This window comes from Spermophilus citellus, assembly GCF_964194105.1.
Source record: "Spermophilus citellus genome assembly, chromosome: 12".
NCBI classification, from domain to species: Eukaryota; Metazoa; Chordata; class Mammalia; order Rodentia; family Sciuridae; genus Spermophilus; species Spermophilus citellus.
In genome coordinates, this window is record NC_138198.1 from 117,782,422 (window position 1) to 117,806,181 (window position 23,760).

The 23,760-nt window shown below is 40.2% G+C and overlaps 1 protein-coding gene across 1 annotated transcript in view; it reads left to right on the forward strand.

Moving 5' to 3' along the window:
* Positions 1-21,591, forward strand: part of PHLPP1 (PH domain and leucine rich repeat protein phosphatase 1) — a 219,564-nt gene extending 197,973 nt beyond the window's left edge. The window contains exons 14-17 of the mRNA XM_081262783.1: positions 1,456-1,560; positions 9,034-9,228; positions 16,447-16,675; positions 19,504-21,591. Coding sequence (XP_081118909.1) covers positions 1,456-1,560; positions 9,034-9,228; positions 16,447-16,675; positions 19,504-20,637 — 1,663 coding nt within the window. The 3' untranslated portion in view covers positions 20,638-21,591. The remainder of the gene's footprint in view (positions 1-1,455; positions 1,561-9,033; positions 9,229-16,446; positions 16,676-19,503) is intronic.
* The last annotated feature ends 2,169 nt before the right edge of the window (positions 21,592-23,760 follow it).

Here is a 23,760-nt window from a genome sequence, read left to right on the forward strand (position 1 = left end):
TTTTTGAAGACTCTGTTCTATAAAAATTATTCGTGTCTTTAGACATGATCCTTTACTTTTCCCTAGAATTCAGGAAGGTAGGAAGATGATTTAATGAGAGCCTTAAAATTTGCTTTAAGAAACCCTCCCATTGCTTACCGTTTTAGATGGATAAAATTTAGTGCCAGGTTATAGAGAGAGCAAATAATGGCAGATTATCTTCTTTTTTTTTTTTTCTTTAGTGGTAGGATTGAAAACTTGGAAGAAAAGATATGTAGCCCTACCATAAAATGAAGTGCTAATTTGGTTTGGGGATTTCCTGTTGGTACCATGTTTTACAGGTTTTTAGGATAAGGAGGAAGGTGAATATTCGCTAGTAATTGAGAGTAGAACTTTCTTTAACCAAATGTTTTTAAATTTCAAAGATGTTACCACCAACTAGTACTATAATCAAAGTGAATATTTATTCACTAAATATCAGTTTACATCTTAAGAGTTTTAACTGATTCTTAGGAAGAGTATTCAGTTTTTGTTAGATTTAGGACTTAATGAATGCCAAAAGGTGAAGTTTTGGGGATCATGAATAAAGAATTTAGGTATTGTCAAGAGATGACACATAAACTTTTTCTCTTGTTCAGATAATATGGGGGGAAATCCAGTAGCAATTTATAAGAAACAAGCAGGGTTTATCTTCTTTCTACAGACATACTTCACATATGCTATGACTTCCTGTTGAGGGCACCAAATGCTTTCTAGTAGACTGATTTTTAAAAAACTCCATTTGAGAGTTTTTTGGTTTGTTTGGGTTTGTTTTGTTTTGTTTTGTTTTTAGTTTTTGTATGTGGGTCCTATTGGAACAATTTGAAAGCTGAGGTAAAATAAGAATTGAAATCTCTTAGTAAATGCATATAGTTGACTTTATTAAAATACCCCTCATTTACTTTGTACAAATAGATTTTATTTTTGCAGCATTAACGGGTCCAGGGACTGGTTCTCGATGTTATTTGTTAAATATTTGAAGGGATGATATGGGCAGGAATTGGATTTGGAGATGAATATTGCAGATTTCTCTCACATACCCTAACCTCAGTGTAATTTGTTCATCTCAGGTTTAGATGGTGATGGTGTAAGAATACATTCAACCTAATATCTTTTTTTTTTTTTCTCTTGACAAGGCTGAGAGCTATTCTTTTCATTCCCAGGAGTGAACAGCCATCGAATGTAGAGTGTATCACAATCTCTAATAGCTGCTTTATAATGCTCCTGAAAACTAATTCTCATGCCATGTATATATGTCCTTCAGTTTTCATTATGATGAGTAACTGGTTCTTGTTGCTAATAAATATTTCAGACACAGTATACAGTAAAAACTGGGAAGTCCAGAGTGATTAGCAGGTGTTTTTCAATTCTTAGATAAAGGTAACAATTCACACATTTGGTGTCAATGATTCCTGTTTTCCCTGTTTCTCTTGTTAGTAATATCCGCTGCTTCAAGATTGATCAGCCTTCGGCAGGAGATGCATCTGGAGCCCCAGCTGTATGGAGTCATGGTTACACTGAAGCTTCAGGGGTTAAAAACAAGTAAGTTCTATGAAACTTTAGAGCAAGAACTGCCTCTTGCCTGCCCCCCTTTAGTGGAGTAGAAAGAAATCCAGTGCTGTGGCACACACTTTTCTCATGTCAGATTTCTTTGAGTGTGTTGGGCTCCCTTGTGACTTATGTTTGAACACCAAGCTAAGGTCCTGCTTGGCATCACATACTCTCCTTTTGTGAGAGATGTTGCTAGGATACAGTGTAACTGACACATTATATCTATGTAAGACTCCAGTGTTTGGAAAAGGCCTAAGCATTGAAATGCATCCCTTCCCCTTTGAAAAGCCCCTTTATCTTTCTCTGGAGCCTGTTTACCAAGCAAAAACAGGGATAGTATTAAGGGAGAAGTAGCTTTGATTGTCCATATTCAAGATCACTTACGTTGACTATGGAGCTATTTTTTACAGTCTAAATTAGCTTGGCAGGAGCTTGATGTCAATTCCCTGTAATATCATCTGTTTGTCTCCCACCAGGAGTGGTCCAACCTAATTTCTTTTTCTTTCTTATTTTCACTACCCTTTCCTCTCATAAATACAAGTGTTGATTTTCCTGAGAAAGGTAATCAAGCTTCTCAGGCTTTCTTTTTTTGAGGAGATGCTAAGAATTAGTTATAGGAAAATAAAGAGTTCTATAAATTATAGTCATAATTTCAATAGCCAAAGTGTAAGAACACAAAGTATTGAGAGTAGAGGAAGAAGTAAAGTGGAGGAAGATCTAATAATAACTCATATCAGTATTCAACCCTGGGTGCATTAGTCAGGTGAGAAACTTTAAAATAATAATAATAAAAAAAATTCCTCAGCCTAGACCCATGGAATCAGAATATCTTAAAATCTCTCCAGGTGGCTCTGAAGTGTGTCCAGGATTGAGGACCACTGACTACTGACTAGCCAAATATCCTTCATGGAGAGTAAAACGTGGGATTTTTGCTGCCTTTCTGACTGCTCTTCTTTGGGACAGAAAACAGCATAAACTTCAGTTCTGGATCTGACAAATGATCTCTTCCTCTTTTCCTAAAGGGTAATTTGGTCTGTGTTGACCAGAGAAGTAGTTCCCATCTTGATTCCCTGTTCCATTTGCTCAACAAAGGCAGAATAAACAGAGCAGGCCTGTCTCAGTCCTTCCTGAGCCCTAACTATTGCTGTATTTCTGGTACTTAGCACTCTATGTCATCTTAATAGCTGGGGATTAGTATATTCTTTAGGTTACTCAAATTTCCTCTGGAGGTAATCACTTTTCAGACTAATGGATTTGTGTGAAGATGCTTTCTAATTCTAGAACACTGATGTGAAATCTGAGATTATGTTTTAAGTATTTCTGGACACTAAAACTTAATATCTACTCGTGTATGAATTAACAATTAACCACTTAGGTCTGTTTTTGTCTGGCATAATTTCCCCTTCCACAACTTTTTTTAACTTTTGTTATGTTGAAGTATAACATGGATTCAAAAACGTGCATACATAGGCATATAGCTCTGTGAATTGTCCTGGAGTGAACTTGCTTGCAGACCACTACCTGGATCAAGAGATGGAAGATGAGCAGCCCTCAGAAGTCCTAGCCCACCGTTGCCCCTGCTTTATATCTCCTAGCTTTTTTAACCCTTTGATTTTGCCAGCAGAAGTTTTTCAAGCATGTTCGTTTTTGTTTGTTTGTTTGTTTGTTTTGGCATTGTAGACAAAGTAGTCACTTCAACAAGAAGTTTGCTGCTTTCTACCTTGTAGGAAAGGGAGAACTGTGATGTCCCTGCCTCCAGATCTCAATGTCTCTTCTCTCCCCCTCCATCTCCCTGGGGTGTAGTGTCGCTTCCCTGTCAGGTCATTTCAGATCCTATGGGGAAACTGAAGCAGGGAGCTACAGTTGGATAATTTAGGCTCTTCCTCAGACCAAAAACACAGAGGGAAAAGAAATCCTAAGAGTGGTCACTGGTTCTTTGAAGGTTGTTTTGTTTTTGCAGTGCTGGGGATTGAACCCAGGGTTGCTAGGCAAGCACTCCATCACTGAGTTACACCCCCAGGCCCAAACTATAGTTTTTAAAAAGGAAAAGGAAAAAAAAAACATTTCCTTTCCTCCAAAATCTAGTTTATACAATGCCTTATGACTAGCAAGGGGAGTTTACAAAAGGAAGACAGAATATAAGATGATTATGTAATTTAGCTGGACATGGTGGCACATGCCTGTAACCCTAGTGGCTCAGGAGGCTGAAGCAGGAGGATCACAAGTTCAAGACCAGTTCTTAGCAAGGCCCTGTCTCATATATATATATATGGCTGGGGATATAATTCAGTGGTGAAGTACCCCAGGGTTTAATCCCTAGTATCCCCCCAAGTTGATTATAAAATTTAACTTTGTCACAAATTGCCATATAATTTAGGATAACTTAATTTTCTTAATGAATGAAAGCAAGAATTTCAAAGTACCGAGATAAGACCCAGACTGCTCAGCTTAGAATCTGGGCTCTATACTGACTTGCTGTGAGACCAAGGGCAGTTACTCAGTTCTTTAGCTTAATTTCCTCATTTGTGTAATGAAGGGAAATCTTGATGGGGTGGTCGTGAGGATCATATGAGGCATTATGTGTGATGTACTCAGAATAGCATGTGACACACAATAAATCCCATTGAAGTGTTAGCTACTATTATTAATAGTGGTGATGGTTACTCTCTATCCCTCAACTCCTGAGGGCAGGTTTTTTTTTTTTTTAAATACACACACACACACACACAGACACACACGCACACGTTGTAACAAGTGTTTAATTGAGGTTTTCCTCCTATTAGCTTATACTAAGAAGGAATATTAGATATTCAGAAAAATTCACCTTTTTAGTGAATAGTTCTACAAATTTTGATGAAAGAATATCATCTTGTAACCTCTACCATAATCAAGTTATAGAGCCGTTTCATCACCCCCCCCCAAAATTTACCCACACCCCTTTTTAGTTAATTCTTCACCCCTACCACCAGTCCTTGGCAACTCCTGATCTGTTGTTGTCCCATTAGTTTTGTCTTTTCCAGAATATCATATAAGGGGAATTACTATGTAGACTTCTCAGTCTGTCTTCTTTTGCTGCATAATGAATTTGAGATTCATTTGTGTTGTTCAGTGTATCAGTAGTTCATTCCTTTCTGTTGTTGGGTGTGATTCCTTTGCATGGATGGATGTATCATGATTTATTTTATCCATTTATTATTTGGAGGATATTTAGATTGTTTCAAGTTTTTAGCACTTATGAATAAAATGCTATTAACAGTTGTACACAGGGAGTTTCCCCCATTTTTTTAAATTGGGGCATATATTTGTACATAATGGTAGGATTTGTTGTTATATATATATATATATATATATATATATATATATATATAATGTAACAACATAGTTTGGCCAGTATCATTCCCCAGTATTTTCCCTTTCTCTCCCCTGTCTCTCACCCTGGTCCCTTTCTTCTACTTTACTGATCTCTCTTCGATTTTCATGAGACACCCCCACCTCTTCTCTAACCTTTCTTTCCCTTTTTCCTCTCTAACTTCCACATAAGAGAAATATGTGACCCTGACCTCAGCTTGGCTTATTTTGCTTAACATAATGGTCTCAAGTTTCATCCATTTTTATGACATAATTTCGTTCTTCTTTATGATTGACTAAAGCTCCATTGTGTAGATATACCACATTTTCTTTATTAATTCATCTGTTTATGGCGCTAGGCTGGTTCCAAAGTTTGAATATTGTGAATTGTGCTGTTATAAACATGGGTATGTATGTATCAGTATAGTATGCTAAATTTAACTCTTTAGAATAAATACTGAGGAGTGGTATAGCTGGCTCATGGTGGTTTCATGTTTGTTAAAGGACCTTCATACTGAATTCCACAGTGGTTGTACTGATTTACAGTCCCTCCAACAGTGTAAAACTGTTCCTTTTTCTCCACATCTTTTCCAGCATTTATTATTGTTCATATGCTTCTTAATGGCTGCCTTTCTGATTAGAGTGAGATGAAATCTCATGGTTGTTTTGATTTCCATTTCCCTAATTGCTAATGATGTTGAACATTTTTTTTATGTATTTGTTGGCCATTTGTATTTCTTCTTTTAAGAACTGTCTGTTCAGTTCATTTGTTCATTTATTAATTGGGTTATTTGGTTTTGTTTGCTCTGTAGGAACAAAATTTATTCCCATTTAAAATAGGTTATTTGGTGGGATTTTTTTTTTTGTGTTGTTTTTTGAGTTCTTTATATATTTTGTCTATTAATCATCTGTCAGAAGAGTAGTTTCTCCCATCCTGTAAGTTCTTTCTTCACATTCTTACTAGTTTCCTTTGCTGTGCAGAAGCTTTTTAATTTGAGGCCTACCATTTATTAACTCTTGGCATTATTTCCTGAGCTTTAGGGGTCCTATTGAGAAAGTTGTTGCCTGTGCCTAAAAGCTGGAGAGTAGACCCTATGTTTTCTTGTAGGAGTTACATAGTTTCTTATCTAATTCTTAGGTCTTTGGTCCATTTTGAGGTTTTTGTTTTGTTTTGTTTTGGTACCAGGGATTGAATACAGGGGCACTTGACCACTGAGCTACATCCACAGCCCTATTTTGTGACAGGGTCTCACTGAGTTGCTTAGCACCTTGCCATTACTGAGGCTGGCTTTGAACTCGCGATTCTCCTGTCTCAGCCTTCCAAACCCCTGGGATTACAGGCATGTGCCACCATGCCCAGTCCATTTCTAGTTATTTTTGTGCAGGGTGAGACAAAAGGAGCTGGTCTCATTCTTCCACATGTGGAGAACCAGTTTTCCCAGCACCATTTTTTAAAAAGACTTTTTTCTCTGATGTGTTTTTGGTACCTTTGTCAAGGATTAGATAACTGTATCAGAGTGGGTTTGTCTGTGTTTTCATTTCTCATGGGTAAATGCCTAGGGATGGGATTGCTGGGTTATATAGTAAGTATATATTTACTTTCATAAGAAACTACCAAACTAGGTTGAAAGTGACTGTACTGTTTTATAGCCAGCAGCAATGTATTGAGAATTCTAGTATCTCCCAAATCCTTGCCAGAATTTTTTATTGTGAGGTGGTGTTGTTTTGGCCTTTCTCATTAATAGTAATATTTCACTGTGGTTTTGATTTTCATTTCCCGGTGCTAATGATGCTGAACATCCTTTCATGTGCTTATTTACCATCTATATATCTTTTTCGGTGAAAATTTATTCCTTTACAATTAAGCGTAATATTAGCTAAAGGTATTTTTATAGGTGCCTTTTACTGAGTTGAGAAAGTTCTCTAGTTTGCTAAAAGTTTTTAATGATAAATGGATATCAGTTTTTGTCATAGACTTTATTCTGCATCATAGAGATGATCATCTAGTTTTTTTCTTTTTTATTCATTTTTTTAAAAAACGACAGCAGAATGCATTACAATTCTTATTACACATACACAACACAATTTTTCATATCTTTGGTTGTATATAAAATATGTTGACACCAATTCGTGTCTTCATACATGTACTTTGGATAATGATGTTTATCATACTCCACCATCCTTGCGAATCCCCTGCCCTCTCCCATTCCCTCCCACCCCTCTGCCCTATCTAGAATTCATCTATTCCTCCCATGCTCCCCCTCCCTATCTTCATCATGTGGGATTAGGCCCCAACTTCCTTAATAAGACTCCTATAGCATAAGAATTAAAACCAAGAATCAATAAATTGGATGGAATCAAACTAAAAAGTTTCTTCTCAGCAAAAGAAACAATCTATGAGGTGAACAGAGGGCCTACATCCTGGGAGCAAATTTTTACCCCTCACACATCAGATAGGGCACTAATCTCTAGGGTATATAAAGAACTCAAAAAGCTAAGCACCAAAAAAAACCAAATAAACCAATCAACAAATGGGCCAGGGACCTGAACGGACACTTCTCAGAAGAGGATATACAATCAGTCGACAAATACATGAAAAAATGCTCATCATCTCTAGCAATTTTTCTTCTTTAGTCTATAATATGGTGAGTTAACAGTGATTGGGTTTTTTGTTGTTTTGTTTTTTTGTACTGAAGATTAAGATCCCTGGGTCTCTATTCACCAGTAGTATGATCCCCACCTCACCCCCATTGTGGCAGTAAAATTGTCTCCATCTATTTGTCATTTATAGGGTATTTCATTCTTGTGTGTAGATCCAGATTTCCATCAGGTATCATTTCCTTCCGCCTCAAGGTTTTCCTTTTACATTTCTTATAGGGCTGACCTTCTGCTGTCAAATTCTTTGATTTGTGCATCTGAAAATGTTTTCATTTCAATTTAACTTTACAAAGACATTTTTACTGGCTAGAAATCTGGCCTTTCTTCTAGTGGTTGGGTTGTTTGTTTGTTTGTTTGTTTGTTTAATCAGTAGTTTAAAGATGATGCCCTACAGTCTTCAGTGCTATTTCATTCACAGTTTTGCACCCCTGTGCCTTGGTTCCTGGTTTTTAGCAGTTTGATTTTGATGTGCTTTAGTTAAGTTTCTTCATGTTTCTCTTGCTGGCAGTTTGTTGAGCTTCTTGTATCTGGGTCCTCCATCCCATTTATTTTTTCTGTTTAATTTTGGATAATGTCTGAGATGCAAATTACTTGGAAACAGTTTAATTTCTCTGAGCTTGAGTGGGGTATCTCTAATTTTCAGCAACTCACTTGCTCGACAAGCTCTTCTCCCACCAGTGCTCTCTGCCTGGGAATTCTAACCTCCTGGGCCTCCCTCCACTCCCAGCTTGACCCCTCAACACAGGGAGGCCACAAGCCTCTACCCAGGGTTGCTCCTCCTGTTGCAGATTTTCCCAGGAGTAAGCAGAGCCAGTTTTGTCCCGTGCCAGAACACAGTTGTTTCAGTTTTTTCTCAACCCTTTGAAAAGTGGTTTTAAGGCCTTTTGTATATTTTCACATGCTTTTCATGTTGCCTGTTTTATTGTAGTGTTTTAGTCATCACCTTATTTTGGTCTGGTATAGATGTTCTCCCTAACAGTTGTTCATTGAATGAATATATAGATAGGAATTCACAATCTTATATTATTTCTCATGCCTCCTTTTCCTGTTCTTTCACTGTCATTAAAAATAAAATCAGGGGCTGGAATTGTAGCTCAGTGGTAGAGTGCTTGCCTAGCAAATCTGAGGCACTGGGTTTGATTCTCAGCACCACATATAAATAAATAAAATAAAGGTCCATCCACAACTAAAGAAAATTAATAAAATAAAATAAAATCAGACAAGAATGATGGGGAAGGCATGTGTGAGGCATAATATGTGTTAATTATTCTTCTCTGTATGTAGAAAGTGGCTGATACAAATTAGCTGTGGTAAATTACCTATTCTTAATATGTCTGCAGTCATGAAGAGCTACCAAACTGGAATAGGCAAATCTGAAAGAAAAAAAAAAAATAAGAGTTGAGTTGGCAGAGAGAAGGGAAAATGAGCAGACTCAGCACAAGTGTTCTTGCTTTGCAGGTTGTGTGTCGCAGCTCTGTCTGTGAATAACTTCTGTGACAACCGAGAGGCCCTGTATGGTGTATTTGATGGAGACCGCAATGTGGAGGTGCCGTACCTTCTCCAGTGTACCATGAGTGACATTTTGGCTGAAGAACTGCAGAAAACAAAAAATGAAGAAGAATACATGGTCAATACGTTCATTGTTATGCAAAGGTAAAACACTTTCTGCTCTGTATACTCTTGTTCTTTAAGTGTTTGCCTTCTGGTTAGCAAAGTGGGTGCCCAATAATCTCAGGGCACTGTTTTAGACTGTGCATGCTCAAGGTGCTGCCTCAGTGGTCAAGGAGGACCTGTGCTTGGGTTTGAGACATGCTGGTATTCAGATAGCTTTGTAGGAGGCTGAGTCCAGGCAGGAATGTAGTTTCTCAGAGAATTGGACCTTACAGGCCTGTTTTGTTTCTAGATTTTCAGTGTTTGCAACACCCACCCTCCCCACAATCACATGAGCTCCACAGGCTGGAATGGACTGGTGTTGGACTTCTTATTGAAATGTACCATTTCTATCCCAGTTTGTTGATCTTTATGGTTTCCTTTGTGGAATTTGGACCAGGAGTTAAAGCATTCTTTGTTATTTTGCCCCCTTACTTAATGTTTAAGACAGCATTGCTAACAGAGTCCTCAGTGTTGCCTGGCACTTCCACCTGCCACACAGCTCCAGGAGTTGTGGATTGTTGTTTGGATCCTTAGGACTGAAATCTAGTCTCCCTCATTCAAGGAATTGCTCATTTAGTTATCTTAAGGGATTTGTAGGTTGTACAGGAATTGCCGGTCCTTAAATACTGGACCACAGACCCTTGCTCCTTTGGGCCTTCAAGTGAAGAGTGTCCTAGTGCTCCAAAGTTCATGGTAATAGAGATGACCTCTCTTTTGCTGCTTTTCCTCTCCTCGGATCATCTACCTGAGGAAGTGGCTTTGTAACCAGGGTATTAGTGTCTGCTGCAGAGGCTGTTCCCAGTAACTTTCAGAGTTGTATCTGAGTTGTGAATGGTTCTTCTTGCAGAGACTCATGCAGGGGTTCTGGAGTGGGTCTCTGCTGCCAGAATCACCTCGTGTGTCAGATTCCCAGTGGGCATGAACAATTAGCAGTTGAACAATGGTAAGAGCTAATACTTAGCAAGCCCTTCATATGTAGAGTCATTGTTCCAAATACTGTACATCTGATAAATTTTTTCCAGTGAGATAGGTATTGTTACCATTCTTATTTTACTGATGAGAAACTGAGGTACAGAGAGGTGAAGCAAAGTGCCCTAAGAGCTGGTTGGTTGTACAGCCTGGATTGGGGCTCAAGCAGTAACACTCCAGAGGGTGTTCTAACTACCAGCCATGCTTTTTTAAAAAAAAATTATTTATTCTAATTTGTTATATATGACAGCAGATTGTAATTCAATTCATATTACACATATAGAGCACAATTTTTCATGTCTTTGGTTTTGCACAAAGTAGAATCACATCATTCTTGTCTTCATACTGATGTCCATCTCATTCGACCATTCTTCCTACCCCATGCCCTCTCCCTTCCCCTCCCTCCCCTTTGTCCTATCTAAAGTTCATTTATTCCTCTCATGCTCCCCACTGGCATCTCCATTGTGAATCAGCATCTTTATATCAGAGAAAACATTGGGCATTTGTTTTTTGGGGGGATTGGCTTACTTCACTTAGCATTATATTCTCCATCTGCATCCATTTACCTGCAAATGCCATGATTTTATTCTGTTTTAATGCTGAGTAATATTCCATTGTGTATGTATACCACATTTTCTTTATCCATTCATCTACTGAAGGGCATCTAGGTTGGTTCCACAATTTAGCTATTATGAATTGTGCTGCTATAAACAATGAATCATGTGGCTGCGTCCATGTAGTATGCTGTTTTTAAGTCCTTTGGGTATAAACCAAGGAGTGGGATAGCTGGGTCAAATGATGGTTCCATTCCCAGTTTTCCTAGGAATCTCCACACTGCTTTCCATATTGGCTACATTAATTTGCAGTCCAACCAGCAATGTATGAGTGTGCCTTTTTCCCCACATCCTCACCAACAATTTTTGTTGTTTGTATTCTTACTAGCTGCCATTCTGACTGGAGTGAGATAAAATCTCAGAGGAGTTTTGATTTGCATTTCTCTAATTGCTAGAGATGTTGAACATTTTTTCATGTATTTGTTGATTAATTGTATATCATCTTCCAAGAAGTGTCTGTTCAGTTCCTTGGTTCATTTATTGATTGGGTTATTTGGTTTTCTGGTGTAAAGATTTTTTAGTTCTTTATATATCCTAGAGATTAGTGCTCTATCTGATGTGCATGTGGTAAAAATTTGCTCCCATTCTGTGGCTCTCTCTTCACCTCACTGATTGTTTCTTTTGCTGAGAAGCTTTTTAGTTTGAATCCTTCACATTTGTTGATTCTTGATTTTGATTCTTGTGCTGTAGGAGTCTTATTAAGAAAGTTGGGGCCTACTCTGACATGATGGAGATTTGGGCCTACTTTTTCTTCTATTAGGCACAAGGTCTCTGGTTTAATTCCTAGGTCCTTAATCCACTTTGAGTTGCGTTTTTTGCATGGTGAGAGATAGGAGCTTAATTACATTTTGTTGCATATGGATTTTCAGTTTTCTCAGCACCATTTGTTGAAGAGGCTATCTTTTCTCCAATATATGTTTTTTATGCTTTGTCTAATACAAGATAACTATAATTATGGGGGTTTGTCTCTGTGTCCTCTATTATGTTCCATTGGTCTACAAGTCTATTTTGGTGCCAATACCATACTGTTTTTGTTACTATTACTCTGTAGTATAGTTTAAAGTCTGGTATAGTGATACTACCTATTTCACTCTTCTTGCTAAGGTTTGATTTAGCTATTCTGGGTCTTTTTTTTTTTTTTTTTTTTTTTCCAGATCAATTTCATGACTGCTTTTTCTGTTTCTATGAGGAACTAGTTCTAGAAGTTTTTGGATCTTCTAGGTAAAGAATCATATCGTTGGCAAATAGTGCTAATTTGAATTCTTCTTTTCCTATTCGTATCCCTCTAATTTCTTTTATCTGTCTAATTGCTGTGGCCAGTGTTTCAAGAACTATGTTAAATAGAAGTGGTAAAAAAAAGGACATCCCTGCCTTGTTCCAATTTTTAGAGAGAATGCTTTCAATTTTTCTCCATTTAGAATGATGTTGGTCTGGGGCTTAGCATAGATGGCTTTTACAGTGTTGAGATATGTCTCTGTTATTCCTAGTTTTTCTACTGTTTTGAACATAACATGAAGGGATGCTGTATTTTGTCGAATGCTTTTTATTATGCCTCTATTGATGATCATATGATTCTTTAAGTCTACTGATGTGATGAATTACATTTATTAATTTCTGTATGTTGAACCAAACTTGCATCCCTGGGATGAACCTCACTTGATCTTTTTGGTATGTTTTTGTATTCGATTTTCCAGAATTTTATTGGGAATTTTTGCATCTATGTTCATTAGAGATATTGGTCTGAAGTTTTCTTTCTTTGATGTGTCTTTGTCTGTTTTTTGAATCAAGGTGATATTGGCCTCATAGAATGAGTTTGGAAGTGCTCCCTCTTTTTCTATTTCACAAAATAATTTAAAGAGTATTGCTATTAGTTCTTCTTTAAAGTTCTTGTAGAACTCCGCTGTGTATCCATCCAGTCCTGGGCTTTTCTTGGTTGTAGGTTTTTGATGGCGTCTTCTATTTTGTCGCTTAAAAATGATCTGTTTAACTTGTGTATATCATCCTTATTTAGTTTGGGCAAATCATATAACTCTAGAAATTTGTCAATGCCTTCAATATTTTCTACTTTATTGGAGTACACATTTTCAAAATAGTTTCTAATTATCTTCTGTATTTCTGTACTGTGATATTTCCTTTTTATCATGTATATTAATAATTTGAGTTTTCTCTCTCCTTCTCTTCATTAGCATGGCTAAGGGTTTGCAAATTTTATTTATTTTTTCAAAGAACCAACATTTTCTTTTGTCTATTTTTTCAGTTGTTTCTTTTGTTTCAGTTTCATTGATTTCAGCTCTGATTTTAATCATTTTCTGTCTTCTACTGCTTTTGGTATTGATTTATTCTTCTTTTTCTAGGGCTTTGAGATGTAATGTTAGGTCATTTAAAAGAAGAAGTCTTTTTCTTCTTTTAAGGAATGAACTGCATGAAATGAACTTTCCTCTTAGTACTGCCTTCATAGTGTCCCAGAGATTTTGATATGTTGTATCTGTGTTCTCATTTACCTCTAAGAATTTTTAATCTCCTCTTTGGTGTCTTTTGCAACCCATTGTTCATTCAATAGCATATTATCTAGTCTCCATGTGTTGAGTAGCTTTTATTTTTTATTTTATCATTGATTTCTAATTTCATTCCATTATGATCTGATAGAATGCTGGGTAGTATCTCTGCTTTTTTGTATTTGCTAAGAGTTGCTTTGTGGCATAACTTATAGTCTGTTTTAGAGAAGGATCCATGTGCTGCTGAAAAGAAGTGTATTTGCATGTTGGTGGATGAAGTATTCTATATATGTCTGTTAAATCTAAGTTACTGACTATATTATTAAGTTCTGTAGTTTCTTTGTTTAGCTTTTGTTTGGAAGATCTATCCAGGGGTGAAAGAGGTGTGTTAAAGTCATCCAGAATTATTGTGTTGTGGTGTCTTTGACTCTTGAACTTGAGAAGAGTTTGTTTGATGAATGTAGATGCTCCATTGTTTGAAGAATATATCTTTATAATTGTTATGTCTTGTTGATATATGGTTCCCTTGAGCAGTATATGTTTTTCTTTATCCCTTTTGATTAACTTAGGCTTGAAGTCTACTTAATTTGATATAAGGATGGAGACCCCTGCTTGTTTCCATAGTCCATGCGAGTAGTATGTTTTTTCCCAACCTTTCACCTTCAGTCTGTGGATATCTTTTCCTATGAGATGAGTCTCTTGAAGGCAGCATATTGCCTTTTTTAAATCCAATCTACCAGTCTATGCCTTTTGATTGGTGAGTTTATGCCATTAATATTTAGGGTTATTATTGAGACACGATTTGTATTACCAGCCATTTTTGTTTATTTTTGGTATTTAAACTTGACTTGGTTTCTCCTTTGATTAGTTTTTCCTTTAGTGTAATACCTCCCTCTGTGGATTTTCATTGTTGTTTTTCATTTCCTCCTCATGGTATATTTTGCTGAGGATGTTCTGTAGTGCAGGCTTTATAGCTGTAAATTCTTTTAACTTTTGTTTATTGTGGAAGGTTTTATTTCTTCATCAAATCTTAAGCTTAATTTTGCTGGATATAAGATTCTTGATTGGCATCCATTTTCTTTCAGAGCTTGGTATATGTTGTTCTAGGATCTTCTAGGTTTCAGGGTCTGGGTTGAAAATTCTGCAGACATTCAAATTGGTTTCCCCCCTACATATAATCTGATTCCTTTCTCTTGTGGCTTTTAAAATTCTCTTCTTATTCTGTATGCTAGGCATTTTCATTATAATGTGCCTTGGTGTGGATCGTTGTGATTTTGTACATTTGGCATTCTATAAGCCTCTTGTATTTGGTTTTCCAGTTCATTCTTCATGTTTGGAAAATTTTCTGCTATTATTTCATTGAATAGATTGTTCATTTCTTTGGTTTGGAACTCTATGCCTTCCTCTATCCCAGTGACTCTTAAGTTTGTTCTTTATATATTATCCCATATTTCTTGAATGTTCTGCTCATGGTTTCTTACCATATTTATTGTTTGATCTACATTCTTTTCAAGATTATATATTGTCTTTATTATCTGAGGTCCTGTCTTCCAAATGGTCCAATCTATTAGTGATGTTTTCTATTGAGCTTTTAATTTGGTTTATTGTTTCTTTCATTTCAAGGATTTTTGTTTGTTTATTTTTCAGAACCTCTATCTCCTTATTGAAGTAATCTTTTGCTTTCTGTATTTGCTTATGTAGCTATTTATTGAAATGATCTTTTACTGCCTGTATTTGCTCTGTTATGTCATCCTTTAATTCACAAAACATTTTAATTATGTACATCCTGAACTACTTCTCTGTCATTTCTTCTGTTGTGCTAGCCACACTTGTTCTAGGAAAAAAAACTGAGATGTATCACATGCATTTTCACATGTGCGTGCATACATATACATCCTTTGTAACCTCCCAATAGGTCTGCTCTTTATAACTCAAGCACTGAATAAAATTTAAGAATCGAGGACCCCAAACTCTGATTAGTAGCTCCACTTTTCACAAGTCTGTCTGCCTTTAAAAGGAAGAAAGTAGAGCTGCTTTGGAAGGGCCTTAAAGCCAAATCTGGTTGTGGATGTTGGGAAATTGGAATGTAGTGACCCAAATTGTCGGCCCATCTCCAGGGCTTTTTGTGTGCCTCTTGTTTTCTTTATTTGTTAACAGGGTACAAGATTGTGATGAGCTTTTCAGTCCTTAGGGGAACTGTATGTTCTTTTGTGCTTGATCTACTAATACAAGTGAGTAGGCAGCCCTAGTTTTCACAGCCACTATTACCAATTGCTTCACTTAGATGTTTGATAGGAGTTGACAGTACCTGAGGGTCTGCCTTGCTGAAACAGGGTAGTGTTTTTCTTAACTCTTTTGCTCCTGTACCATTTGGAAATAGCAGAGACCTGGGAGGAATTATCATTTGCAGGGCTTATAATTGGAGTTCTTTGCTCCTTTTGAGTGTCAAAATTTGCAACGGCTTCATGTATTTATTAATCTGAGTTAGTGGTCATAAGTAAAAGAGTAGATCATAAGCACTTGGTGTTTGATTACCAGATGGCCTTTCTGTACACTTTCTAATATAGATAATTCTGGTCCAGAAAGTCTTGGCTATATAGGGCAAAAACAGGAGCAGTTGGATATTTAGGCTCATTCCAGCCAGCATCCTTCAGAAGGGAGAGGGTGGCCAGGTTGTTCTGAAGGGCAACTGCGTGTGGCATCTTGAGTTCATGCCGTCTCTAAGTGACCCCTTCAGTTTTCTCCTCCTGGGAACAGTGAGGAACTGTTAATTTCGTGCTGTCTTTGAAGTGTGTGTGCTGGAGGGGCTGTGTGATTGACATGGGGTTAGCTGACTCTCACAGTGGTCTCAGGACTCCTTCATTCCAGACTAACTCCTAAGGCTTCTAATGAAAAAGTAACACTTTCCCCCCGAGTTTTGAGCAGATGCCTCTTGATGTGAGTGTGTGAGATGTCAGGTTCCAAGGTCTCTTTTCCTCTGAGAAGTTCACTGGTTTGTGCTTTGATGAAAGAAGCTGAGTCAAATTTCCAGTTTCCTTCTCCCTCCTGGCCCTGTCCAGTGGTACAGTCTTCCCATTGAATTAGTAAAACCGAAATGTGATGGGTTGTTTGAATTTTCACCCCTTGTTTTTGGATTCTAGGAAACTTGGAACTGCTGGACAGAAACTTGGAGGTGCTGCTGTCCTTTGTCATATCAAGCATGACCCTGTGGACCCAGGAGGATCCTTCACCTTGACCTCTGCTAATGTGGGCAAGTGCCAAACAGTTCTTTGTCGAAATGGAAAGCCACTGCCTCTGTCCAGGTCTTATGTCATGAGCTGTGAAGAAGAGCTAAAGAGAATAAAGCAGCACAAGGCCATTATCACTGAGGTGAGGAGAGGGGGATCTCCCTCATAATGGTGGCAGGAGTGACCAGCAGGTCATGGCAGAAACCAGTAAGGGAGCTTTTGCCTTCAATGGACATTTTTGAAGTTGGCTTAAAATTATGATTCTAAGTTAAAATTTAGAGTTCTAAGTCTATAGTTTCACAAAATAAATATCTCATGGTATCTGTACATACCATACAAGGAATGTATATACCCTCCAAGGACTAATGTACATTACACATATCAACACAAGGAATAAGGGATAGAATAATGAAATGCCAGTTGCCATCATGCTTGATGGCCATGATCTCATTTGGTCCTCACAGCCCGTCTTCAGAGGTGCTGACTGAGTGATCAAGGGTTCACCTAAAATCACACTGCTGGTTTCACATCTCAGCTCTGCTATTTGCAAGCGCTGACCTTTAAACTTTTCTTAGCCTTAATTTCCTCATCTGTACAGTGGGAATTTTAGTGTATCTGTCCTATCATAACATGTCTGTTTACATGTTCACTACTTGTTATTTTGGTTCAGGCCTCACCCAGTGGCAGTTTTGCCCCTCACAGAAAACCAGGTAATATCTAGAGACATTTTTGGTCACAACTGGGCAGAGTGCCATTGGCCCATTGTGTCTAGGGGCTAGGGATGCTGCTAGACATCTTATAATGCACAGAACAGTTCCCACAACAAAGACTTATTTGGCCCCCAAATGGCAATAGTGCTTTTGTTGAGAAACACTGGAGTAAATCTATAGCCTATCAAGGTCATTACTAGTGAAACTTCCAAAATGGGCTCCAGTAGTTCTTTCTGCTCCATTTATTAATTCACCGTGCAGTGTCAGTTACCTCTCATTTACCTGGAAAATGATAGGCAGTACAGCAGTGATCCCGACAGATACAAATCTGCCCATAAGAAATTTCTAGTCTTACATTGTCAGTAAGACCCACAGAACCATGCATAGTTCATGCAGGCTAGTGAAGCTTGTGATCCAGTAGAGAAAAGCTGTGTTTTCCCCCCTTCTCCCCTCCCACATTTTTTTGTTGGTGCATTCTAGTTGAACATAATGGTAGGATTTGCAGTATAACAATATAATTTGGTCACCATCAGTCCCCAGCACTTCCTTGTCCTTTCCCTCCTCCCACCTCCAGTCCTTTTCCTCTACTAACCTCCCTTGGATTTTCATGAGATCCCCTCCCACCTTTCTTGTCCTTTTTTCCTCTCCAGCTTCCACATGTGAGAGAAAACATAACAACCCTTGACCTTCTGAGTTTGGCTTATTTTGCTTAACAGAGTGGTCTCAAGTTCCATCCATTTTCCTGCAAATAATATAATTTCATTCTTCTTTATGTCTAAGTAAAAGAACTTCCGTGTGTACATATACCAGATTTTCTTTATCCATTCATCTGTTGATGGACACCTAGGCTAATTCCGTAGTAAAAAGTCTGACTTCTGATAGACATCGTAAGGGCCTGTAGAAATACTGTGGGATTCCGTAGAAATGAGTCGGAGTGTGAATTTAGTTCTCTATCTTAGGAGCAAGGATTAAAATCAATAGTAGACACTATGTTAGGAGCAAAGACAGCTAATACTGTACAGAATGTATTGAATTCAGTGCTCAGCAATAGGCCCAGTGTGATCGGAAGGGAAGGATTTCTGCTGTGTGAATCAGCAGGCAGTGTGTAGGTCAGCCCTTTTCTCTTGTTTTCTATGCCTTTCCTCTTATCGCTTTGGTCTGCATTGCTGAGTGCTCAACAATGAGGGGTTTGGGTCTCATTTTTCACTTCTGTACTTGAAGTGTGCTCTCAACACACACAAATACACAGAACCATTGGTTTTGATGGGGAGAATTCTTAAGTGTGGGCAGAAGAGCAATGGTGGTTCTTGTCAAATCCACACTCTAGGGACAGATTCCATCACTAGAGTCAAGTGAATTCAAAATCATGCTTAAAGCTCTGTTTGACTAATTTTACTTCTAAGAATGCTACCTTCTTAAAAGGGTGGCATGGCGAGGTTGTGTGAGGAGTTGGGGATAGCACCCTAAGAATAGGCAAGCACCTTGCAAAGCCGAAGTCAAGGCAGGTGGTAGGGGTGGAAAGGAAGAGGCTCTTCTGGAAGACACACACTAAAAAAATTGCATTTGACATCATGGAGACTTCTCTGGAAAGAGGTATTAAAACCAGGGGCATTAGGAGACACGTCATGGACCTGAGAACCTGAAAGAACTGAGCAGACACGTGGTAAAAACCAATGTAAAGGTCTTTCTGCTGGCAGATGGTTTGGAACTTTGGCTGCTGATTTAAATGGCATGAGCTCAGCTGAACTAAATCTGGGAGAGACTCTTTGCCTACCCCATTTGCCAACAGGAAGTCAAGTTCAAGGAAATAAAAAGAATTGGCACTTCTCCTTTTGCATCTGCCTCTCAAAACATAAGCTTTCTGACCCAGCTAGTCACACAAGATTTTCTCCACCAGTTAAGAGCTCCCAGTGTTTGTCTCCTCCTGGGCCTTCCAGCACCTCCCCCACTTGCAGTTCATGTACTAGTGGAGAGGAATGGAAGGTTGAATGGTACCTGGCTCAGGTGTCTTTCTCAGGACTGGCTTACCTCACAGAGGCTCCTCCTCTCAGGGGAGCTGGCCAGCACGCTTGCCTTGGAGGTAAGACAGTCCTGCCTCCTAGTGTGAATGTGGTCCCAGTAAAGAGAAGAGCTGAGGTATTCTGCTCTTTCCCGGTCAGGCCTGCACTCTCCCTGTGGTGCTCCACTCAGGGGACCCAGGGGGACACTGCACAGTTGCCATGGGTGTTCTGTGTTCACTCTGGAACCCTTCTTCTTCCAGGACGGCAAGGTGAACGGAGTGACTGAGTCCACGCGCATCCTGGGCTACACCTTCCTCCACCCCAGTGTGGTGCCTCGCCCCCACGTGCAGTCCGTTCTCCTCACCCCCCAGGACGAGTTCTTCATCCTGGGAAGCAAAGGGTTGTGGGACAGCCTGTCCATTGAGGAGGCCGTGGAGGCTGTGCGCAATGTGCCTGATGCCCTGGCAGCTGCCAAGAAGCTGTGCACACTGGCCCAGAGCTATGGCTGCCACGACAGCATCAGTGCTGTGGTGGTGCAGCTCAGCGTCACGGAGGACAGCTTCTGCTGCTGCGAGCTCAGTGGTGGAGGGAGCGTGCCACCACCCAGCCCAGGCATCTTCCCTCCCTCGGTCAACATGGTGATCAAGGACCGGCCCTCTGATGGGCTTGGAGTGCCGTCTTCCAGCAGTGGCATGGCGTCTGAGATCAGCAGTGAGCTCTCCACTTCTGAGATGAGCAGCGAGGTGGGCTCTACCGCCTCTGATGAGCCCCCATCTGGAGCCCTGAGTGAGAGCAGCCCTGCCTACCCCAGCGAGCAGCGCTGCATGCTCCATCCAGTCTGTCTGTCCAACTCCTTCCAGCGCCAGCTGTCCAGCGCCACTTTCTCTAGCGCCTTCTCTGACAACGGCCTTGACAGTGATGATGAAGAACCGATTGAGGGTGTTTTCACCAATGGCAGCCGGGTGGAGGTGGAAGTGGACATCCACTGCACCCGGGCCAAGGACAGGGAGAAGCAGCAGCACCTGCTGCAGGTACCAGCTGAGGCCAGCGACGAGGGCATTGTCATCAGTGCCAATGAGGATGAGCCGGCTCTGCCCAGGAAGGCAGACTTTTCTGCTGTGGGGACCATCGGGCGCCGAAGGGCCAATGGCTCTGTAGCGCCCCAAGAAAGAAGCCACAATGTGATAGAGGTTGCTACAGACGCACCTCTCCGAAAGCCTGGAGGCTATTTTGCTGCTCCAGCTCAGCCAGATCCTGATGACCAGTTTATCATACCCCCAGAGCTGGAAGAGGAGGTCAAAGAAATCATGAAACATCACCAGGAACAGCAGCAGCCGCCACAGCGGCAGTTTCAGATGGACCAGCTTCCAGACTGTTATGACACGCCATTATGACCCCGTCTGAATACTGTTTTAAAAATAAACTAACCAGAAAGACAGTTGTAAGAGTCTCCCAGGCTCACATTAAACCAGGGGTTTTACTCCATGCCCTTCTCCCAGACACTTCTCCCAACCTGTCTTTGCAGCTAATCTGTAGATTCTTTTCCTGTTGGTTATTTTTTAATGATTACTTTTCTTCTAGTGATGCTTTACCAATATGATTTAAATTTGTTAACTTCTTTCCCTAACATATCAGATGTGTAAAGACAAAGAACAAAAGGTTTAATATATTACAGAGAAACAGTTAATGATAATGTAATATTTTTTAAAAATGGCTTTTTGTTGTTTGTTTGGAAGGCAGGGCAGGTTGCCATTGCTAAATGATTTAATAATATTGTAATTCTGTATTTCTCTGTGGGGGGGAGGCTTTTTTTTGTCTTGAAAAATGATAGACATTTGTAGAATATGGAGACTAACTCCTAGGAGTTGCTTTACTCTGTCAGGTGACTTAAGTCACTGGGATTCACTAATTTTCTCTGAGAGAACAGTTGATTGAGAAATTTCTATTGTAAATAGCTCAGTATTATATAGTGATGCTTAAAATGTTTTGTAGTCTTGGCATAAGGACACAATCTGAATAACTGACATCTCCCCCTCTGATCAACCCTCCCTGCTCAGCCCCCACCCCCACACACCTGCAGTGCAGTGCGGAGGCCAGGTGCTGCTGCTCAGATAAGTGGCTCTGAGGCCACTGGAGGAGCCTGCACTCAGGGACCCTGAACCTACTTCCCTCCTCTCCCAACCCCAGCCTCTTGACTTTTGCAGACACTTTTTAATTGTGTTCCTTACTGCTGCCACAATCAGCATGACTGTATAGAGTTCCACTAGACCATTTACATACCAGAGTTATATTAAAGCAGAATGCGCAAATGACATGTCATAATTTTTGTTATAATAAATACAAAATTTACAACTTTGGACCCATCTGCCTTTGTCTCAGCAGCCAGCTGTGTCTTACAGATTATCATAACTGCTTGGGTTTGGAACACATAGATGAAATGTTGGATATTACTGATTTGGATTTTTTTTTAATGGAAATACACCCAACCAGTTCAATGACAGTCAGTGAGGAAATGAAATTGACTTCAGGCTAGAAGTGTAAATAGCTGGTCTCAGAGTTTCTGTTTCTTCATGTTATGTAGGGTAGATGTTAAAGGGGGATAGGTTGCATGGAGAAGAGACCTAGAACAGTTCTCCTCCCACAAAGCCAGTTTTTTTTTTTTTTTCACTACTCCTCAAGGCTCCTAGCCATATGAACAGATTGAAGATAAACAGCAGGTTGGCTCACTCTCCACCACTACAGAAATAATGTGGGCACATCAGGTGTCCTTGGGGACTCCCATGTTCCTACTGACTCTCATCAGGCACACTGGCAGACTGGGGTCTCCTACCCCACTGCATACTCTTTCTGTCCCTACTCCGCACTGACTCCTGCCTCCTGTGTTTCATGTGGACCGACTTCCCATGTCTGTCTCAGATCTTCCCCAAATGGTACCTGGCTAGTTGAGTGATGGGGCAGTTAGTGTTTCTTAATTTGTGGACTCAATGCTGGCCTTTCGACCTCTCACTCAGTGGCCACTGGGTTGGCCTTGTCTTGCTAATGACTTCATTTCTGTTTTGGACTACTTTTGCATAACGTCTGTTGGGAACCACTAAGGCCACAGAAGAAGAGTTGGCCTATCGCAGCCTGGTGAGACTCAGTCACCAGGGAGCGATGGGCCAACTCTCTGGGGAGTTGGATTTCCCAAATATAAGTAGACCTCTGCCTGAGCCAATAGCAGAGCCCCCTCAGGGTCCTGCCCCAGCTCCACTCCCTTTCTCAGTTCTCATCCACTCCATGTATCAGAGCGGATGTGGAAGGCTTCAGGTTTTCCCACCAGTGTCTTATTCCCCATGGGACATCTGAGCTGGCTGTCTAACTTCCTCAGTACTTAGATCCCCCACTGGCAAGGATGTAACTGTCACCTTTTTTATTGTTACTAGAGTCTGGCTAAGTTGCCCAGGCTGGCCTCCAGCTCACAATCCTGCCTCTTGATGTCTTGGTGTATAACAGCTCAGCTTCACCTGTGCTCTCAGTGGCGCAGACCCAGGCCAACAGCATGACTCTCCTGCACTGCTGTCTGCTTCTGGAGGGATCAGAACCTGCTGAGTATGGCCAACTGCGCCAACAAGTACTTCAGAATTCCATAATGGGTCCAAAGCCACCACTGTGCCCCAGGGCAGCCACCAGGACCAGTAAATCTCGAGGACTTGTCTCATTCCCTAACTTGAGTAGCTGATATGGAAGAAGGGACAGGAGAATCAGAGTTGGTATTTTCATGAGTCCCCCCACCCCTTGTCCCAGTTCCTTCAGCACTTGCCTCTATGTCAAGTTCATCGTTAAGCCACCTTGTGCACATAGTGTGTAGAAGGTACTGTGAAACTTGGGGTTCACGGGACAGGGAGATGAGAAGGTCATTTCATTGAGCACATGTGGAATGACCAGAGGCATGGATGGTCATTTATGCCTACTTCTACATGGTCCCCAATCATTTTCTGAAGATTTTTCGTTTCTGTTCACACAGATCATCTAGTAGTATGTGTAGAGCTCTTAAAAACTGAAGTGGGTTTTTTGAATGTTAAAGTGCTTCATATTTGAGAGTCTTTGAAGCCATGGTATCTATAGGGTGGGTCTTAGGGAGAAGGGCCTCACTGCCTGCTGTATTCTCTGCTTCCTGCAGATGATTGGGAAAGGTTTAAAGGGGAGTGGAGAGGAGGAAGAGGTCAGGGCAGAAATGTTTTGCTGGTAAAAAGCCCCAAGTTGACGGCCCTGGAAGTTGGTGTTGGATTTGCCATGTGCCACCAAACCTCCTGCCCTCAGCCACCCCTGGAGTACTGGCCCTGTGGAGAGGCGCCAGGTTCAGTCTTTGGGCCCAGAGACCCAACCCATCCAACCTGGTTTCTCCTGATTGCTTTTGTCATAGCGCCACCTGCTGGTGGATTTAGCTTTGGGTGGAAATGGGCTGGACTGAGCTCTACCTCTACTCTCCCATGAGAAACCAAGTTGATATTTCTTGCTGTTTTCCTAGACACGTGATA